The following is a 20,555-nucleotide window of genomic DNA, read 5'->3' on the forward strand; positions in this document are numbered from 1 at the left end:
GACTTGCCCTCTGGCCGGGACTCCATCCAGTCGCAGAGGTTGGACCCACTGTGGAGAGACCACATGCACAGGAGTGGCCTCCAGCCGGCCAGCTGGGTTCTGGGAACTCGACCCTGAGCAGCCCGCCTCTGACCTTGCCTAGTTTATCTCCATCTGCCCTGGGGAGGCAGAGAAGCGCGAGCCGCTCCGGGCAGGCTCCCAAGCAGGCCACTGACCCCCATCTGCCTCCCAGGCCCGAGTTCCCGGACGCATCCTTCATCCTTCCCAATCTAAACACCCGCAGGCTCCGGGTGGTCCGTCCTGCTCCCAGCTGATGTGTGTCCCCAGCTGCATCCCGCCTGCCGGGAGGGAGGGCCTAACCATCCGTTAACACTCGAGCTGCTGCCACCACCAGCCTCCCCTTCCATCCAGTCACCCAGCATTTATTGATCATCTATGGTTGGCAGGTAGCTTTCAAAGAGATGGTAGAGGGCCTGCCCTTGCCTTCCTCCAAGATGCCCCCATTCCTGGCCACATCCCCTCCCTAGATGCTGTAACGTCCCTCTCATCTGGAACAGGTGGGTGCTCTGGGGAAGAGGGCCCTGGGCTGGCTTCCTGGGTGCTGCGGCAGAATCCGGGCAGGGTGTCCATGTGGGCACTGGCTAGGTGCTGTGTGATCCTGGGCCTGTGTCTTTCTCTCTCTGAGCCTCAGTCTTCCTGTCCATGCACTTCAGACGCCATGGTTCCATTTGGCTCTCATAGGGCCCTTGCCAGCCTCTTCCCCCCACCTCCACTGTAGTGAAAGAAGACACCCAGGGGACCCCAAAGCTTTCTTTAGATTGTCTCTTATTGGTTCATTCAAGCATTTATTGAGCACCTATTGTGTGCTAGGCCCTGGACTCGGTGGCTGGAATGCAAAGATGACAAAGAGGTTAAGCAGGAGACCCCTCCCCACCCCGCTCCCTGTCTCGCCTGCCTGGGCGCAGGCGGCCTCGCGGGGTCCCCGCGGGCCTAGCTGAGATGCGGGGCGCCCCAGACTCGCGTGTGGCGCTGGCGGCGCTCGGGCTGCGCTGTCTCCTCCCCTTCCTCCTCCCCCGCCCCCTCCCCCTTCCTCCTGAGCGCGGCCGCGGTCGCCGTCGCCTCCCACCCGCGGGATCCCGGCGTCCGGCAGCGGCTCCTGCGTCCGTCGGTCGGTCGGCGGGGCAGTGTGTCCGCGCGGCGGCGAGGGCCGGGGAGGGCCGGGGAGGGACCGGCGCGGAGGCGGGACCGCGGGGGAGCCCGGGAGGCGGCGGCGCTGGGCGCGAGCGGAGCCGAACCAGGCGGAGGAGAGGCGGTGAGCGCGGGGCGACGCGGGGCGACGCGGGGCGACGCTGGGCGCAGGGGACCCACCCCCGGCGCCTGCGGGGTCCGCGCGGGCCGGGTCGGGCGGGGACGGGGCTGCTCCGGGGCGGCGGCCGCGACCTCCAGCTCGCAACTTGGCACCCGCGGTGCCGCGGTCCCCGAGGGGCCCTGGGCCGCGCCCGCCGCCGCGCACCCCGCATCCTGCGCCCCCCGCGTCCCCGCCGGGCGCGGGCCTGGGTGCGGGGCGACGCCGGCATCGCAGGGGGCTCTGCGGGCGGCGGATCCGGGACCTCGCGCCCCGGCCTCCCCCTTGGGGCCTGTCCCGGGGGCACCGGGAGGCGCGACCCCGACCCCGGAGCCCCCGCCGCCCCCGGCGCCTCCCCATTGTTCTCGGGCGCCCGACGCTCCCGGGAAGGGGGAGGGGGCCGCGCTCGCCTCTTAAAGGGCCCTGTCCCCTCTGTGTCCCGCAGGTCGCGAGCGCCAGTGGGGTGGGGCGTGCCGCGGGCCCCCGCCCCCTCGGCCCGGGTCCCCTGCCCAGCTCCGGAGTCGCCAGTCGCGCGCACCGGCCGCGGGTCCGCGCCGCATCCCTGCCCTGGGCGTCCTGCGACCACCGAGGCCTTCCCGGACGACGCGGAGAGGGGACGTGGGGGACACGGACGTCCCCTTCCACAGGACCGTCGGGAGGGGCGGGCCCGAGGCCGGGAGAGCCGCCCCGCCGAAGCCGGGCGCCGCGCCTGGGACGCAGTCGGGGCGCAGAGGCTGGCGGAGCGCCGCGGGGAGCAGCAGGCTGGGCCCGGGCTCGGGCGACAGACAGGCCCTGCGTGGCGGGAGGAAGAGGAGCGAGGCCCTCAGGGAGGAGGCTGGACCTGGAGCAGAGGCGGCTGCCTCCCAACCTCCCTCGATCGCCGGCGCGGGGGACCCTCCCCGCAGAGAAGGACCCTGCCTGGGCCCTCGGGCCCGGGGACTGCCAGCCGGGAAGGGGTCCTCAGAGCCTGCGTGGCGCCCCAAGTCCCCTTGACTGAGGCCTCCGGGCCGCGGAGAGGGGCCCACATCCTGCCACCCCTCGGGAGACGAAGTTCCCCGCCAGCTCCCGGGCCCAGGAGGACTTGGGCCACCCGTGTGGGGACCTGGCCCCAGAGGCAGCAGCGGCCATGTCAAGGCCAGGCCAGGGCGTGATGGTGCCGGGGAGCGGGCTGGGCTTCCCGCCGCAGAACGTGGCCCGGGTGGTGGTGTGGGAGTGGCTGAACGAGCACAGCCGCTGGCGGCCCTACACGGCCACCGTGTGCCACCACATCGAGAACGTGCTCAAGGAGGACGCCCGCGGCTCCGTGGTCCTGGGCCAGGTGGATGCCCAGCTGGTGCCCTACATCATCGACCTGCAGTCCATGCACCAGTTCCGCCAGGACACAGGTGAGCAGCCCCCTCCATGCCCAATGCTGCAATCCCACCCTGAGGCCCTGAGAGGGGGGCCTGGGACCCCCAAACCTGCTGATCCCCCAGGAAAAGGGCCAGGCAGCAACCCAGCAGAAGCTGGGGGACTAGGGCAGGTTGCATCTCCTGTCACCGCCTCGATTTCCTCATCTGCAAAATGGACAGAACCCTCTCTCAGGGCTGAGTGAGGAACAAAGAAACATGGAGGGATCTGAGCACAGACCCTGGGGGAGCTTTAGCGCCCTGTCATTGAGGAAGAAGGACTGGACACACCTGGCCTCGCTGGGTGTCCCTTCTCCCACCCCCTGCAGCCCTGTTATTCTAGTTACTAGTCCCATTTCACAGATGAGGAAAACAAGGGTCCCAGAAGCTGAGTGATTCAAACTCAGACTGGCTGTGCAGCCCGGCAGCAGGCCCCGAGCCAGGGCCCCTGGCGGGCCTGGCACACTGGCTGCAAGTGTGGATGGTGCTGAGGCATGGTAACAGCCGTGGTCATTGCTGGGGGACAGGGGAGCCGGTGTTGGGGGGGTGACGAGGGAGCAGCGAGTACCAGAGGTGCCCTCGTGGTGGCAGGGGGTTGTCACACAACGACGGAGGTGGTGGATCTGATGGTGGGATCAGCTGGCGGTAGTGACGCTGGTGGTTGTCCTGGTGCAGAGCTCTGAGCACTGCTGCCAGGTGCTGAGGATGGAGGGCACGGTGTTGATGGTGGCCTTAGTGGCCCTATGGCGTGGGTGGCAGTGCCCAGCGTGTTGTTGATCGTATCAGGAGTGGTGTGACGGTGCTGATGCTCGTGCTGCTTGGTGGTGATGTGACCAGTGAGGATGGTGACAAAGATGGTCCTGCTCTCTTGGTCCCCGGATTTGTCACTGTGGTGGGAGCTCTTGGAGCCGCTACCCAAGGGTCTCCAGCGAGCTGGGCAGGCGGAGGGCAGTGGCGAGATCCTGCTTCTCAGAGGCTGCCAGAGAATCCCTGGCGAGCTGCTGGTGGGGGTTGGGGAAGCGCCTGTGAATCCCTGAGTGACAGAACCGTGTGTAACAACCTTGGGGACGATAGGATGCTCTCCTCCTCTCCAGAGCCAGGCCGCCCCTACGCTATCCACTCACCACGTGCGGCTGCCTCCTGAGCTGTGGCCGGGTGATGGAAAACTTAGAATTCAGTCCTGTCCCACTCACCACCCTCTGGGTGCTCAGGAGCCCTGGTGGCTTCTGTAGGGGGCAGTGCAGACTCCGTCCATGCAGAAAGTCCTGCTGGGCTGCACTGCTCAGATCCCTGCAGGACACACAGCGTGCTCCCCGAGCCCAGGAGCCCAGGGGACCCTCAGCAATGGCTTACTGAGGTGGCATCTCTGGGTCTCTGTCTCCATAACTCCAGCGGCAGTCCCAGGTCGCGCCAATCATTCTCGCATTCTGTCCTGTGGTCCTTGGTCAGGTGTCAGGCTCTGTGCTAACCCTGGGCCACAGCAAGAAGCCAGGCAGGTCCTTAGCAAGGCTGGGAAACCTACCAGGAAGGTCCCCGGATAGCCAAGGAGCAGGCAAACACATGACCATTCAGATAGTCAGCCGCAGGTCTGACCGTATGGGATGAACCTGTCCAGGGGTGCTCGGGGAAGGACAGTCTGAGGAAGCCGTGTCAGAAGAAGGAGTCAGTGTTCCAGGCAGAGGGAACAGTCAATGCAAAGGTCCTGGGGTGAGCAGGAGCAGAATACATTCGGGTCAGTTGTGTTTGGAGTGCAAGATGAAGCCTGAACAAGGAGCAGACACTCAGACCCGGACCCTGTGACAGGGGCATAGGAGAAGTCACCCTCCAGTCCTCGTGCAGTTCTTCCGGGGGAGCACCCAGGCCCTGATGGAGGAGTGGGAAGTGCTGGGCTTCCCAAGCCCTACTACCTTTATCCTGAGTGGAGGGAGCGGCTTTCTTGGTCGTTGGGCCCTTGGCAGGCGCTCAGCCAGTGCAGGCGAGAGATCCTCCAGGCCTGACTGGGGCTGGGGCTGGGGTCCTCAGAAGCAGAGACAGAGCCTCCTGTGGCCAAGCCCTCCCCTTCTCTCTGCAGCACCCCTGCCTGGATTCCTGGGTCCCAAGACTCCCCAGCTGCCTCCTTCAGCAGGCCCCCACTCTCTACAGCACCCCCTTGCCCCAGGAGCCCAGCCCCATTCACTTCCTGCACCCCCAGGCCCCCCCCGGGCTGCACACCCCACACCTGCCCCTGTTTGCAGGAAAAGGGAAAAACAGCACTCATCTCTCTGCAGGCTCCTGGGTGCCTGCCAAGACCCCCCAGGGAGGGAGGCTGGCCAGAACCCGCTGGAGCTGGTGGGGGACCTAGGATTCCCGGAAATCTGCTGGAGGGACAGGCAGGCTGCCTCCCCGCAGCAGACTTGCTGTAGATTTTCGCCCCACTTCACCCAGGAGCAGAGCCACGTCAAGAAGGGACCTCTTGACCTCACTGGTCACGGTGCAAGGGTGAGCCGGACCAGCCGGCAGTACCCCGGGCACCAGGTTCCCCTCTGCTCTGACCAGCTGTGCAGCCTTAGCCTGGTGTCATCACCTCTCTGGGTCTCAGTTTCCACATCTACGAAATGGGCAAGATCACCCGACCACTAGCAAGGTGGTTGGATTGCCAGAGAGCACCGAGTCTATTTGATCCCATGAACATCAACTAATGGCCCATGGTGTGGACCTACCCTGTGTCCACACTGCATGTGAGAGAGTTGAGGAAGAGACTCTAAGCCTTGAAAAGTTTGTATCACACAAACACCAACATAAAACCGTAAAACCCAAAACTTGTGTGTGTGTGCTGAAATGCACAAGGCTTGCATCTAGATTTGCTATTTATGAAATTCTCCCTAAGCTCGTTGAAGCTAAACTTTCCGTTTGCGGGGACAGAGATATGAGCAGGGCCTGGTGTTTCTGGGACCCTAGTGCAGAAGCTGGTAGGCTTTTCTGGTCGGGCAGATGGTAAGTCTTTTGGCCTGTGGGACCAACAGTCTCCTGTGACTACTCAACCCTGAAAGCAGTCACAGGATGATATGCAAATGAGAGACAGTGGCCGCGTCCTAATAAACTGGTTGTAGACACTGAAATCTGAATTTCCTCTCTTCCCAGCTCATGAATTAATCTTCAACTGTTTAAAATCCTAAAAACCATTCTCAGAACCTGAGCTGTATACAGAAGCAGCCGGTGGGTGGGTTGACCCCCAGGCTGCAGTCGGTGACCCCTGACCTCTAATATTTTCATAAGGTGCCCACAAGGTAAGACAGCGCTGGTGTCCGGGGACACCCCGTGGCACAGATGTGCCTGGTGGCGCATGCAGAGTTCCCGCAGGTGTACAGATGTGTGCAAGGCCCAGACGGGTGGTCTGCCACTTACACAAACGCCCTGTCCCTGCCCCTTCTCAGGCAGTGGAAGGACACCCGGGCATCAGGCTGGGCTCCAGGGGACAGCCCTGCCGGTAGGGCTGCTGTTTTCCTGCTCCCCTTCCCCTGCTGGGGGCAGGGGTCCCCTTTGAGGTCCCCAGGCCTGGAGCCCTGGAAGCAGAGTCCCCCATGGGGACAGAGCTGTGACTGGGCCCAGCTGATGGGGTGGGCTAACTGAGGTGACCCAGGCCAAGGGCTGGAGGGCACAGCCAGAGGCAGGCGGGGACAGACTCTCTGGCTTGCAGGAGGGGTCCATCCTGGGGACACTCCTGCTGAGACGCTTGCTCAGTTGCCCCCAGAGCTGTCCTCCTCTTCCTTTGTCTGTGGACACACCAAGATGGCCACAGAGGGACAGGCCACCGGAGGGGTTGGCCCTGCGGACAGAGCTTGGTGCCTTAGGCCCTGGTGAGGCCCCGCCCCCAGCAGGGGGGAAGGCCTGGGCGGGGCTTTCTGCCCCCAGGGGGAGTGGGCTTCCCCAGGGGGCGTGGCATCCCACCATGGAGGCGTAGCCTCGCAGGGCCTGAGCCAGACTCTGAATTTCCCCCACAGGGCGAGACGGAGGGGTGACTCAGCCTCTTCCCCAGGCTCTCAGAGGGCTCCCGCCTCCTGTGGCCAGGGAAAGGCGGGGGCACCATCTGATCTCTGAGCGGCCTCTCGCCCATTCTTCAGAAGGGACAGCGAGGCCAGGGGCAGCCAGTAGGGGGACTGTCCATATCCTGTGCAGGAGGCCCCAAACCTGGAGCGCCTGGCCTTCAGGACTGTCAGACAGGAGTGGCAGATGGGGGCTGGTCTCAGCATATCTCAGCCGCGTCCCTGCCCCGTAGCCTGTGCCCCCCTCAGCCCTGGTCTCTGCCCAGCACTTTGGAGACCAAGTAGGGCTACCAGGAGAGAGTGGGGTGCTCTCAGGGAAAGTACCTGAGAACTTAGACTCCAGAGGAGATGACTGAGACCCAGAGAGGGTGAGTGACCTGCCCAGGGTTACACAGCCTGCCAATCCCTCTCCAGAGCCCCGGCTTCCCAGACAGTCCCCCAGGACAGAAGGCAGGTGCCAAGGTTGAAAGAGCCCCTTCCGCTCATGCCTTCGGAATTCTCCAGGGCTGTCAGGCTCTGAACCAAGGCAGGCACAGCCAGAGCTACCCTGGGGCCCCCGGGCCCAGCTCCCTGGTACAGGACCCCTGGGGACCCTCTGCAGGCAATTTGGGAGGAACTAGGACTGGCGGTGGGGGGTGGGCAGGGAGAGTCCGGCTCCTGGTGGCCATGGATCCAGCTAATAGTTGGGCACCTCCCGCCACCCAATCACAATGCCTATGTCCCCCCATGTCAGGCCTGTCCATTTGGCTCGCGGCCACTCGTCCAGTTCTGGGAGCCTCTGTTGATACAAGTTCATCATCACGTCCAGTTAAAAGTCATTGGTGCCTGCTCAGTACCCTGGGCGGGGTCTTGGGCCAGGGTCTTCAGAGTCCAGGAACATTAAGTCAATTTCAGAGTTTAATGGAGTGCTGCTGTGAGGCCAGCAGATAAAGACCCGAATTCCAACCTGGCTCCTTGCTGGCTGTGTGACTGTGGGCAAGGCACTAAACCTCTCTGAGCATCAATTTCCTCCTGTGTAAAATGGAGATAAGAACAGTCCCTACCCAAGAGGGTTGCAGTGAGGATTAAATGAGATAGTGTGGGAAGCACGCACACACTCCCGCTCTGGGAGGAGGACCTCTCCTCACTGGAGAGGTCTGGTGGTCTTGAGCTCGGGGGCTGAGTGGCCTTCCTGTAGGAGGACGCCTGGGCGCGAGGTGAGGGCTTCAGTGGGTGGAACGAGAGAGGAGCTCCCAGGGGAGGGAACAGCGCCAGCGCATCCTGCGGAGAGCAGAGGCCTGGGTCAGAGGGCGCGTGATGGAGGCTGGGGAGAGGCGGCCTCCTGGGACCCACGGGACCTGGCAGGCGAGGCTGCCAGCTGCTGCCCTTTAGTGGCCAGGCCCTGGGGACCCAGCACCACACTGCAGGACCAGCCTGCTGCATCACGGGCCTGGTGCAGGTGGAGGGGGGCTGACAGGCTCTCCCCGTATCGCACAGTGACGCAGGGGCACAGGCGGGGACCGCGGCCTGCTGGGCAGGCCCCACGGTGAGTCCCAGATGCACACCCAGGGCCACAGCTCAGGGGACAGCCCCTCGCCAGCTCCCCCTGTGCGCGGTACCTTGGACAGCGCCACGGGGACCTGCCAGGCTGTGAGTGGGGTGGATTCTGGGTCACCACCCTTTCTGGCTCCTCTCAGCGCCCATCTTCTCCTCCTTCACCTGTCCCCAGCCTTGCCCCCCAGCCACACCCCAGCCTCTTCCCCAGCCCCAGCCTCCAGCCTCTTCCCGCAGCCTCATCCCTCATCCCCAAGAGGCTGGGGAGCCTCTTCCCCCAGCCTCTTCTTTCCCAGGGAGCTGTGGAGTCTGCCCAAGAGATGAGGGAGGGGACAGGAGGAGAGTAGAGAAGGGGCTGAGGCTGGAGTGGGATGGGGGCCAAACCCTGGGACGGGGTGCCTGAGGGGGTCTTGCTGGCGAGGAGGGTCAGACTCTGAGTCCTCTTGCTGGCCACTGGCTAGGGATGGGGCGGGGGTGGGCAGGGGGTACCTGTGATGGGCGGTGACCCACGTTCCCTCCCAGAGCCTCCATTACCTGGAATATGGACCCAACCACACCTCATCCTGTGGCCTTGCGGTCAGCGTTCAGCCAACAGGAGTTCAGTGAGCACCTACTGTGTGCCAGCCCCAGCCCCAGACCTAGGAATGCCACAAGAGACAGGTGGGCACCGCTGTGCTGGTGGGTGACGGGGCGATGCAGGAAGCCAAGCACCAAGGGAGTCCCCGGGGTATGGAGCCGTTTCCGACCCCGGGGCCCCAGGAGCGGCGAGGCGGGGGACTGTCTCCTGCAGGTCCCACGCGGCTGTGCCCTTGCTCTGTCACCCTGGCCAAGGGCCTGTCCCTCTCTGGGCTCCTCCACGGTCCCTCTGGAGCTACTGCAGGCTGCCACCTCCCTCTGCCCAGGCTGCCGTGGCAGACGGTGACGGGGTGCAGGGGAGGCTGGCAGCGGGACCCAGAGCCCAGCACCCTGAGTGCAGAACCAAGGACCAGGCCATCAAGAGAGGCAGCCGGGACAGTCCCAGCCCAGCCCCAGCCGAGTGGCCTCCTCCTGAGCCACTGCCAAGTCCCCCTCCCACAGGGGCACCGGGGACCCAGGGTCTACCCGAAGTCCTGGCCCAGGGCTGGGGGGAGCGCTGCCCCGCCCCCGTGCCTCTGTTCTTGGGGTCAAGGTTCACTCATGCCGAGGCGGTAGGCCCCTGGTGGCCCCTAGTGGCCATGGGGAGGCCCGGGTTCGAGATCCGTCTCTAATGGGCTTGGTGGCCTGGGCCAGGTTTCTCCCTCTGGCCCCTTCCCCGCCTGGGCCGTGGGCAGCAGGGTGGGCGGGGGTGGGGACAGCAGGGTGGGTGGGGAGAGGGAGGGGGGAGGTTTCCAACTCTCTGCCTCTCCTGCGCCAGGTATGCAGTAGGTGCTCAGTAACGACTTGGAGGTTTGAATGAGGGGACGGAGACTGTGTTCCCGTGCCTGTTGCCAAGGAGGCCCATCCTGTGGTCATGGCTCTGGATGTTTTGGACATTTGTCCATGTCACTCCCCCAGGCTGAGGCCACCGGCCTTGGAGGGGCCACAGGACCTGAGGGAAGACAGATCCCCCACCCTCCCAAGCCTCGTGCCTTCTTGGGCTGCTGCAGGGGCCAGGTTCAGTGGGAGCCCCGAGGAGCAGGGGAGCGATGCCCCCTAAGGATGGCTGAGGGGTGGACAGAGTGCTTGTGCTGAGCCAGGAAGATGGAGTGGGAAATGGGGGATGGGGGTGGAAGAGCATTCTACCCAGAGGGAACAGCAGGCGCAGACACCCAGAGGCACAGCCACACGGTGCCCTGAGGGAACAGCTGGGGTCCAGGTGTGGTTACAGTGCCAGCCCGTGCAGACAGCGTGTGGGGGACCTCGAGGGCTGAGCTAGGGAGCTGAGCTGGTCACAAGGACACTTGGGAGCCACTGATGGGCATCGAGCCAAGGAATTCCACAGTTAGACTTGGGTTTGTGGAAGACCCTCTGGCCGCCATGTTAGACTGCATCACAGGGTGAAGGGGCGTGAGCTGGGCGACTGCAGTGGTCTGAGCGGTCACAGTAGCTTAGGCCAGAGGGTGGAAGTAAAGAGAAGTCCAGCCCCTGGCTGAGCCCACTCCTGGCGCAGCAGCGAGGTGGCTGTGTGACTCTGGGCAAGTCACTTTCCCTCTCTGTGTTTCACTCAGCTTTTGTACAAAACAACATTAAAAGTGAGACCAACCCCCTGGTCCCTTGGTCATACAGGAGGCACTGCGAGCCGTGAGGGCTCCTCAGGATTAATGTTCACGGCCGTCGCACTGGCAGGAAGGAGCAGCTCGGAGGGCTGGGGCAGGAGAGAACCGTCTGTCCCTTCCGTCCCCTCCCCGTCTCTGTCCCACTCTGGCCTGTCGCCACTGTGCCAGGACATCAGAATCCAGTGTGTGGAGATCTGGGTGCCAGGAAGCCCCCACCCTGGCCCTTGGGCACACCCAGCCTCCCAGGAGAGGCCGCTCTGAGAACAGGCGTCCCTTCGCTGTCCCCCAGGTAGGCTGGGACGCCATCCCCTCCACCGCCCCTCTCCACCACCCCGCCTGGCTGGCAGCCCTTGGGGAGCCGGGGAGCATCCCAAGCAGAAGCCGCTAATGGGCCGCGGCTTAGTGTGACGAGCCCTGGGGGACCATCACAGAACTGAAGGCCACCGCGGGATTATTGATCGCGGGCAGCGGGCACAGCGGCCACAGGCGTCACAGCCGTCACCACGGAGGGAGAGCACGGCTCACCATGGCAGGGGTGCTGTTGGGAGAGGCCTTGGCACCCCCAGATACCAGCCAGGGCAGAGGGAGAGGCCACCGTCCCCAAGGCCATCACCATCCATCTGGGGCTGGAGATAGCCATGCTGCCACACCACCTCCAGCCTCGGTGTCCCCCTCCAGAGCATGGGCGCATGAGCGCACCCAGGAGGGCAGCGGCCACTGAGCTCTGGGCTCTGGTCAGACCAGCCACCTGCAAGTGGCCCTGGGTTATGTCCCTAAATCCCCTCCCCCGTGCCCTGCCTCCTGGGGTCTGACTGAGGTGACGGCTACCTCACAGGCCCCTGGGAGCTCCTGGAACCCGGCCAGCGTGGAGCCTGGCATGTGGGGACCTCGGGCACGCTCCCAGCCACGGCCCCGTCACCTGACAGGATGTCCCATGACCACCTCCCTCAGCCCCCTTCCCCCCAGGGTCTGGGTGCCCCTGACTGAGATCACTTCCCTTCGGGAAGCCACCCCCAGAGGGAGGGGACCCTGTGGCTGAGGCTGGCCCAGCCGGGGAGGAACGGTTGGGAGGCCAAGGGGCAGGCGGTGGGGGCTCAGGGCCTCCCCCTCCCCATGGACCTACTGGCTTCCTCTTAAGACCAAGAGTGGGGGGGCCGAGGCCCACTCCCCTCCTCGAGGTGTGGGGGGATCAGATGGAGACTGAGTAGCCAGGGCAGGAACCTCGCCTGCTGACCACTGCAGGCCAGCTGAGGGAGGGGGCTCCCTGCCGTGGGGGTACCTGGGCTAGCACCAGGCTCAGCCGAACCCCTCAGAGACCAGTGCAGCCCGGCCTCCCCTTCATGGCGGATCACTGTTCCCAGCCCTCGGCCCTCACCCTCCCAAGACCTCCCCTCTCTGGACCTCAGTTTCCTCATCTGTAAAATGGGAATGATCCAGGCGGGGTGAGATGGCACATAGTAGGGGCTCAGCGAGGCCGCTCTTGCATCGTTGCTATTGCCTTCCTACCTCTGCCCTCTTGGCCTCCGCCTCTTCCTGCCCCTCAGCCTCCTGTCTGGGCCTCTGGGTTTCCTGTTTTCCTTTCTCTTCATCCTCAAACTCTTCCGTCTCTGATCCACACTCCCTCCCTGTCTGCCTGCCGCCCACACCCCTGTCCCCGGGGGCCAGCCCCAAGTCCTCCCACTGACACTTGACCAAAGCCCTCGTCCCTCCCCGGGTTCAGCTGGAATGAGGGTGGAATTTTTCGACCAAACATTCTTCAAACCCAAAGAGGGAAGGAGGGAGTGACTTCAAAGGCAGGCGCAGGGAGACGGGGCCTGCGAAGGGGGCGCTGGACACGCTGTCCCTGAGTGCGGATGTAGCTCCTTATGGATCCGGTGTCCTGGAGGCTGGAAGGTGCTGGGGGCCACTCAAGGACACCCACAGAATGACTGGAAGGACCAGTCGAGCCTCAGGCCACCAGCCCAAGGCCATGCCTGTCCTCCTCTCCAGCCTCGTCTTAGACCGTTGTTCTGTCCCCAAATCTAGGCCAAGGCCACTGCAGAGGAGCCTTTGGGTTTCCAGCTCCGCTCCCTTGGAAATCTCAAGATCCAAGTCCAGGCAGGTCACCAGGGCGCCAGCTCCCCCCAGCCTGGTCCTCTGGTCCTCAGCCTGCCAACGGCAGGAGAGCTGGATGAGGGGCAGGCAGCGGTGGGGAGGGCATCAGCCGCCCTAATTACTCTGCTCTCCAGGTTCCAATCTGGTTTCAAAAGGGCCCCAGGGACACAGCCCTTAATAACTACCAGTAAACAGGCAGGCAATCGATGGCTGGTGGACCAGCCCGGAGAGAGGGAGGCCTGGGCTGGCGGCCAGAGCAGCCTGCGGGGCCTGGCTGGGGCCTGGCTGCAGAGGGCCCCCGCCCAGCTTTGGGCCCTCAGGCTCCCCAGCTGTAGGTCCACTCCCCACTCTCTCGCCACCAGGACCCCAAGCTCCTCCTCTGCTCCAGGCTTTATGTCTGAGTCGTAAATCTGACCTGACCCTTTTCTTTCCAGAAGCCATAACAATGAGGGAGATTAAGAACAAAAACAACTAACCTGGGTGCAAAGAGTGTTCAAAAGCTGCTTTACCAACAATGGCGGGAGACCCTGGAAGGCTTGCTAGAGGGGGTGGGCCCGCAGAGGACCCTGGTGATGAACAGGTGTGGGGGGGGGGGGCTGTGTGTGATGACCGTCATGTGATCACACATGGCTGAGTGCTCTTCTAAGAACTTTCTTCTTGTCTCCCGGGAATTCTTTGGGGGAAGGTATGAACACCCCCACTTTACAGATAAGGACGCTGCTCTGTGTGGAGCCCGGGTTTGCACCTCTGAGGCTTCTGAGCTGCTTCTTGCCCACCCCCCACAGCCTCCACCCTCCCTGATAGCTCGGGGCTTGATAGCGTGGTCCCCATCTCTTCCTGTCCCCTCCAACACAGCACCTTGATCCTTGAGGCTCTCTGGACATGGGTTTGCCTGTCACACCCCCTCCTGTTGCAGATGGGGAAACGGAGGCCCTGGAAGAGGGGGACTAGCGCACCAGAGCAGGTGGAGAGAGGACCTGGGGATGCTCACTGGTTGGCTCCCTTCCGATCCTGCCCCGAGGGAACCTCGCCAGGGGAGAAATCTCGAACACTCAATTAAAATAAGTCAGCCAGCAGGTGGGGGTGGCCCAGAGGCCGGAGTCTTCCTGAGATTGGCTGGAACATGGCAGGGGCCCAGGGACCTCATTCCCTGGGGCCACTCTCCCCATGACCTCCGCCTGCCTCTCTATCCACAGCTCTGTGCCTCGGTCTCCCCAGCTCTCAGGCTCTGGGCGCTGGGGGTGCAGAGGTGAGCAGAGCAGCTGAGATCCCCACCTTGGGAGCCGACAGCTGGAGGGGACACAGTGAAGGAGCCCCAGGTTACGTGTCATGTCAGGCCCTGGGGAAGAGCCAGGGAGAGAGAGAGAAAGCAAGGTGACAGGCAGCTGTCCCAGGGCAGCCCACTTATTAGAGGGCCTGGAGAGGTCTTCCCAGGGCGGTGACGTCTCAACCGAGACCTGAAGGAGAAAAGAGCCCTGAGAATGCCGGGACGTGGCTAGGTCACATTCAGACAGGGGACAACCAAAGCAAGGGCCCTGAGGAGGGACAGTGCTTGAGACATTTAGGGACAGCAAGCAGGACAGGGTGGCTGGCGTGCGGTGAGAGGGGACAGGAGGTAATAAGTCAGAGAGGACGGCGGAGCCAGACGGCGCAGGGTTTTGTAGGTCACAGCAGAGACTTTGGCTTTTACTCGCAGGGAGCCCAAAGCGCTGGGGATTGTAAGCAAAGCCGAGGCTGATGTGACAGGCTGAGCCGGATCTCAGGGCTGCCATGCGGGGACAGATGGCAGTGGGCAAGGGTAGTCGCTCAAACTAGTTATGAGTCTTCTGCAAAAGTCCAAGCCGTGAGGTGCATGGCTTGGCACAGGTGGGGTGGGTGAGGTGGGGGGATGGTCAGGTGTGGAGGGACGTGTTTAAAGGCCAGGTGACCGGGCTGTGGACACGTGGAACGTAGGAGGTGGATGCAGAAATTCAGGAGGAGTCCAAGGTTTGTGGGTCCAAGAATGAGCAGCCCAAAGATTTCAGGCAGGGCAGGCCCCCGGCAGGTGGAGATCAGAGTTGGAAGGTCAGGAAGTCGGGACTTGAAATGAGGCTCTCTGCTTCCAGCCCCAGGGTTACCCCTACAGGGCACCTTCCAGCAGCCCTCTGTGAGCGGGCAGGGGTGTGTCATGGATTAACATCACCCCACTTTCAAGATGGGGCCCTGAGGCCTGGGGAGGCTTCAGGGCCGGGTATTCCTTCTGCGGATGCCAAAGGATCCCAGCAAAAGAGGCTCTGCCAAGTCCCGCAGCCAGGACCTTGGGTGAGCGCTGGTTAACCTAGAGTGTCCCATGGAGCCTTGCTCTCCGGCAGTACCCAGAGCTCCGGCAAACGAGGACCAGTCCCTGGCTGGAAGTGAAGTCTTAGTGCCCTAGTTTACAAAATGGGGCACCCATTAGTACCCACCTGGCCGAGTATCCGGTCGCTCTTACGTGGGCTTCGAAGGAGCGCTCAGCAGAGCCCTCTAAAGAGCAGCAAGTCAGCAAATGTTTGTTGAAGGAAGGGACAAATGGACAAAGAGATGAATGAAAAAAATTAATAAGTGGATGAGAGAATGGAGAAGACCGGTGTGGGTACAGGGTTTGAAGCGGGAAAAGAACAGCCCAACCCAAACGGACCCTGCGCCCACGAACGGATTCACCCGCTCCTTCAGCCGCATCTCCTGAGAGCAGTGCTAGGGACATGGCTGTCCACAGAGGGGCAGCCCCTGTCCTTGGGGCGGTCACATTCTAGCAGAGGGAGACAGAACCCAAGATAAGCGGGTAAAATGGAAAGTGTTATCACACGGAGAAAGTGGAACAGGGCAGGAGAGAAGGAAGCATGTGGGGCACACAGGAGGTGGCGACCGCAGGCGTGACTGGTGCAGGGATGAAGGTGTGAACTAAGGCTGCAGAATAGGCGCAGGTGTGACTGGGAAGCGTAATGGGTGGCCGCAGGTGTGGACCAACTAGTGGAATGATTGCTGAATGAAGGAAGGAGCGCATGGGTGCGTGGACGGAGGCGTGGCTACGTGGACAGAGGCATGGCTATGTGGACGGAAGCGTGTTTGTGTGGCTATGTGGATGGAGGCGTGGCTATGTGGGCAGAGGCGTGGCTACATGAACAGAGGTGTGGCTATGTGAGTGGAGGCGTGGCTATGTGAACAGAGGCGTGGCTATCTGAATGGAGGCGTGGCTATGTGGACGGAGGCGTGGCTATGTGAGTGAACGAAGGAAAGAATTATGGAATGAATAAATGGAGGAGGGCCGGGATCCACCAGCTAAGATGAGCAGATGACCCAGCCCGGAGAGTGAATGAGTGAGCTCATGGCAAGAACTGCATGCCACTCCACGCCTGGCCTGGCTCCCTGCTGGTGGGGTCCTGCCTGGTCTGAGCAGCCCCACCTCCGCCCTCCTCCCCCAGGACCTCTGCACCTGGCATGGCTGGGGCCCGGGCGCTCACTGTCCTGGGCCCCCCAGGCCTTGCTGACTTCCTTCCCCAGCTGTCCTGGGCCGAGCCTTGGCTCACTTTCCCACCCTGTCCTCGGCTTCACATCCCACCCGCCAGGAGAAGCATGCGCAGGACCTTCGGCCTCCCTCTCCCCAGCCTAGACGGACCCCCCAGTCTATACTGAGCCCTGGTCCCCTGCCCTTGCTGACCTCCGTCCCCTCCCTGCGTGTGCTGACTCCCCCCTCTTGGTTACTCGCCCCTGGTGACCTGTGCTGAGTCCCCCTGTCCCTCCACAGGTGCTGTCCCCCAGCCCTCTGACCTGACCTGACCCCTACCAGGGCTGGCAGTCCCCACCCACCTGCCGGCCTTGCCCTGCGCTGACGCCCCCTCCCCCATCACAGGCACCATGCGACCTGTGCGGCGAAACTTCTACGACCCGTCGTCGGCGCCAGGCAAGGGCATAGTGTGGGAGTGGGAGAACGACGGCGGCGCGTGGACGGCCTACGACATGGACATCTGTATCACCATCCAGAACGCCTACGAGAAGCAGCACCCGTGGCTCGACCTCTCGTCGCTCGGCTTCTGCTACCTCATCTACTTCAACAGCATGTCGCAGATGAACCGCCAGACGCGCCGCCGCCGTCGCCTACGCCGCCGCCTGGACCTGGCCTACCCGCTCACCGTGGGCTCCATCCCCAAGTCGCAGTCATGGCCCGTGGGCGCCAGCTCGGGCCAGCCCTGCTCCTGCCAGCAGTGCCTGCTGGTCAACAGCACGCGCGCCGCCTCCAACGCCATCCTGGCCTCGCAGCGCCGCAAGGCGCCCTCCGCGCCCTCCGCGCCCCCGCCACCACCGCCCGGAGGGCCACCTGGCACACTCGCCGTGCGCCCCAGCGCCACCTTCGCGGGCGCCGCGCTCTGGGCCGCGCCCGCCACCGGCCCCACGGAACCCACGCCGCCCCCCGGGGTGCCCCCGAGGAGCCCGAGCGCCCCCAGCGGCGCGCCCACCCCCGGGCAGAACAACCTCAACCGGCCCGGGCCACAGCGCACCACCAGCGTGAGCGCGCGCGCCTCCATCCCACCCGGGTAAGACGGGGCCCTGGGGGAGGGGGCTGTGTCACTGCAGGCCAAGAGAAAGCTCAGCCGCCCACTAGAGCCCGGAGCCAAGATTGCAGTAACAATGCAAATGGCCATTAATGTAGCACCCTTAAGAATGCACCCTGTGTCCAACTTTACCTGAGCCCGCAAAGGGTTGCCCAGGATGTATCTCCTGCACAAGGACCTGTGAGGTGAGTATCCTCGCCATCCCCGGGGCACAGGTGAGGTCCCTGAATCACAAAATATTCCCCAAGATCTCGCCGTTCACCCCCCCCAGGCAAGCGCTGTGGCAATCCCGTGCTGCCTCTGTGCTCTGCAGCTAGTTCCTCTGCGTCCCCATTTATTCCCCTGAACAACTCAGCATTCCCATTGTACAGATGGGGAGACTGAGGTGTGGTGACTTCTGAGGGTCACTCGGGGAGAGCAGAGATTGGCGCCCAGGCCTTAGGATTCCTGTGTGCACTCGGCTGTCTTAGTGAGTTTGGGGCCTTGGGGCCCATCTGAGTCCCTGAGGCTCTTCCCTCGCTGAATCAAGCTTTGGCCGCTTGCCCATAATATTTCCCTGTAATCTGCACCAGAAGTATCACCATCACTTTGGGTTAACTTGCTGGTCTTCAAACTGGGCTCCAGGGACCCTGGGATGACTTGGAATAGCCGCAGGGGCTGGGAGGGGCTGCAGGGAAGACCAGCAAGCAGGAGCCGGGCCCTCTGCCCCCGAATTAGCCAGAGAAGCGCCGCTGCTGGAATTCCCTTGTCCAATCTGACTTTGCCAACAGGAGCCAACAGAAGTTCATGGGGAAAGAACCCCGTCGTTACTGAGTCTGGAAATCCCTGGGCTAAGGTGCTCCAAGTCCCGGACCAGGGAGCCAGGGAGCTCCTGCTGGTTGCTCACCCTAGGGCTCAGGCCCAATCTGAGCAGAGGGCCCGGCCTGACCCTCCTTACTGAGAGTCCTCAGCCTGGGCCAGAGAGGGAGGAACAGGTGGATGGGGAGGTGGCAGAAAGGCCAACTCTATCTGTACCCCGCCTTGGACAGCCCAGGAGACTGGCAGTAATGACCTGAGTGCATGACCTTCAGGATCACCAGCAGAATCTCCTTGTAATAGAATAGAAAGGACAAGATTGGGTAGGATAGGTCAAAGTGGCATGTAGCATAGTTCCAACAACTTAAAATTCGCATCATTTCTGCACATGCTTAAGCCCCTGCCAGACAGAATTAATTTGCCTTTGATGTAATGTGTTTCTTCTTCTTCTCCTCTTCCTCCTCCCACTTCCCTCCCTCCTCCTCCTCCTCCTTTGTATTAGGGACAGACCCCAGGGACACTTTATCACTGAGCCACACCCAGTCCTTTTAAAATTTTTTTTTAATTTAGAGGCAGAGTCTCATTAAGCTGCTGAGACTGGCCTTGAACTTGGGATCCTCCCTCAGCCTTCCAAGTCGCTGGGATTACAAGCCTGTGCCACCGTGCCCAGCTGTCACTGACGAAAGTTTTGAGAGCCATTGTTCTAGGGCAGGCTGGGAATTACTCAGCTTTTCTCGTCCAGTATTAATTCTCCAAATGGGGACTGTCGCGAGTCCACGGAGCTGCAGAAGACAATGCAGTGAGTGTCTTCGTGGAGCACGCAGATGGCCAGGGAGGTGGACATAGGGCCATAAAGGAGTCTTTGGACCTGACCTCTGGAGAGAGGGCAGAGCTGGGGGACAGGGCAGTATAGGAAGAGGGAGCGGTGGTCAGGGAGGACCTCTGAGGAGGGCGCAGATGTGAAGCAGGGCTGTTCCAGGCAGTGGGACGCACGTGCATCTCCAGGGGACTTGAAGGCCTGGACGCTCAGGGCAGGAGGAGTGAGGCGGATGCAGGCTGCAGTGTGGGGCACCAGCCAGAGGGGGAAGGGCATCCTGGGCAGGACGAGTGCCGAGGGGTGGGTAGGAATGAATCCAGAAGGTTCTGGAGGCTCCCTTGGGGCAGCGGACGCTGAGGTTCTTTCCAGATGGGGTAACAGAGCCGGTCCTGGAGCCTCCAGGGAGCCCGAGGTCGGTGCTGCCTGCAGCGGGAGCCATAGAGTGCTCTTGAGCTCAAGAGGGCGGTGGGAAGGAAGCCTTCTCCCTGGGGTCCTCCTGGGACCTGCCTGAGGTCGCTCCTTCCCAGCCCCTCTTCGTCCCCCTGGATGCTACTTCTGACCTTCCCTGAGCTCAGACATTGGCCTGAAAGGGGGGGGGGCACTGCCCGGGCCTCCCTCCTCCCTCCCCATAATGCGGACGCTGCCCAGCCTCACCCCAGACCCTGGGCACAAAGGCCAAGGGCCTCCAGGGCTGAGCGCAGACACGCAGACCCACCCCGCTGCGCAGGCCCCGCCTCCTCCACGCGGAGCCTCCTGTTGCCAGGGCAACCAAGGCCAGCGCAGCTTGGTGTAAAGGAACTGGGGCTGGGGTGTCTCCCTCCGCACCCTGGCCCCCCTCAGCCCCTGTCCTCCCCCTCCCTCCGCCTGTGTCTGTGTTAGCTGGCCAAGGCTGTGGGGACACCGTGCCCCCGGCTGAATGGCTTGACACCAGACATGTGTCCTCTTGTTCTGGCCACTGGAATTCTGAGATGGAGGTGCGGGCGGGGCTGGTTCCTCCTCAGACCTCACAAAGTCCTACTGTGTGCTGAGTTTCCTCCCCTTAAAGGGACACCAGTCCTGCTGGATTAGGGCCCACCCTGAGGACTTGCTCGAACTCAGGGGGCCCCATTCTGAGGTCCTGGGTGAGAATTCTGGGGCCAGGTCCCCCGGCCTCTCCCCACCCTCTGAGCGTCTCCTCTGGCCCTCCGCCGTCCAGGGCTTGCTCTCTCTGTCTTCAGCCTCCTCCCCTCAGCTCCTCCATCTGCCTTCCCCCACCCTTCTGGTTGGGTGACCTTGGGCAAGTGACTTTGCCTCTCTGGCCTCCGTTTCCCCACCTGACAAACAGAGCTGCAGCCACCACCTCTCACAGTCGCAGTTGGCAGAGCCAATGACAGGCAGATGCTTTCCCACCATCCCCCTGACCAGCGTGCAGTGGGCACAGGACACTCCAGACAGCCCCCACCTCAGACCTGGAGTGAGGGAACATGCCCAGAGAGGGAGATGAACCTGCCCAGAGTCACACAGCCAGTGGGGGCAGAGTGTCCACCTGGCTGGAAGTTTTTTCCACGTGTTCTGTACTGGGGCAGGAGCCAGCTGGCCCTCTGGGCCTGGGGGACATGCAGGGGTGGGGAAGATCCATCCTGTCTCCTGACAGGCCAGCGTCCAGCACTTTGGAACACAGCTGTGGGGCAGGGGAACCAGACTCAGAGTTTCCATCCCACGTGGGAGGTGGGGAGAGGGACAGCTGCGGCCTGTTTCTATTTATTGAGCATTGCTATGT

The 20,555-nt window shown here is 62.9% G+C and overlaps 1 protein-coding gene across 1 annotated transcript in view; it reads left to right on the forward strand.

Moving 5' to 3' along the window:
• Positions 1-1,112: 1,112 nt before the first annotated feature.
• The window catches only part of DTX1 (deltex E3 ubiquitin ligase 1), a 29,841-nt gene continuing 10,398 nt past the window's right edge, over positions 1,113-20,555 (forward strand). Inside the window, exons 1-3 of the mRNA XM_081285434.1 lie at positions 1,113-1,312; positions 1,791-2,730; positions 16,485-17,166. Of these exons, the coding sequence (XP_081141560.1) occupies positions 2,472-2,730; positions 16,485-17,166 (941 nt within the window). The 5' untranslated portion in view covers positions 1,113-1,312; positions 1,791-2,471. The remainder of the gene's footprint in view (positions 1,313-1,790; positions 2,731-16,484; positions 17,167-20,555) is intronic.

This window comes from Spermophilus citellus, assembly GCF_964194105.1.
Source record: "Spermophilus citellus genome assembly, chromosome: 3".
Classification (NCBI taxonomy): Eukaryota; Metazoa; Chordata; class Mammalia; order Rodentia; family Sciuridae; genus Spermophilus; species Spermophilus citellus.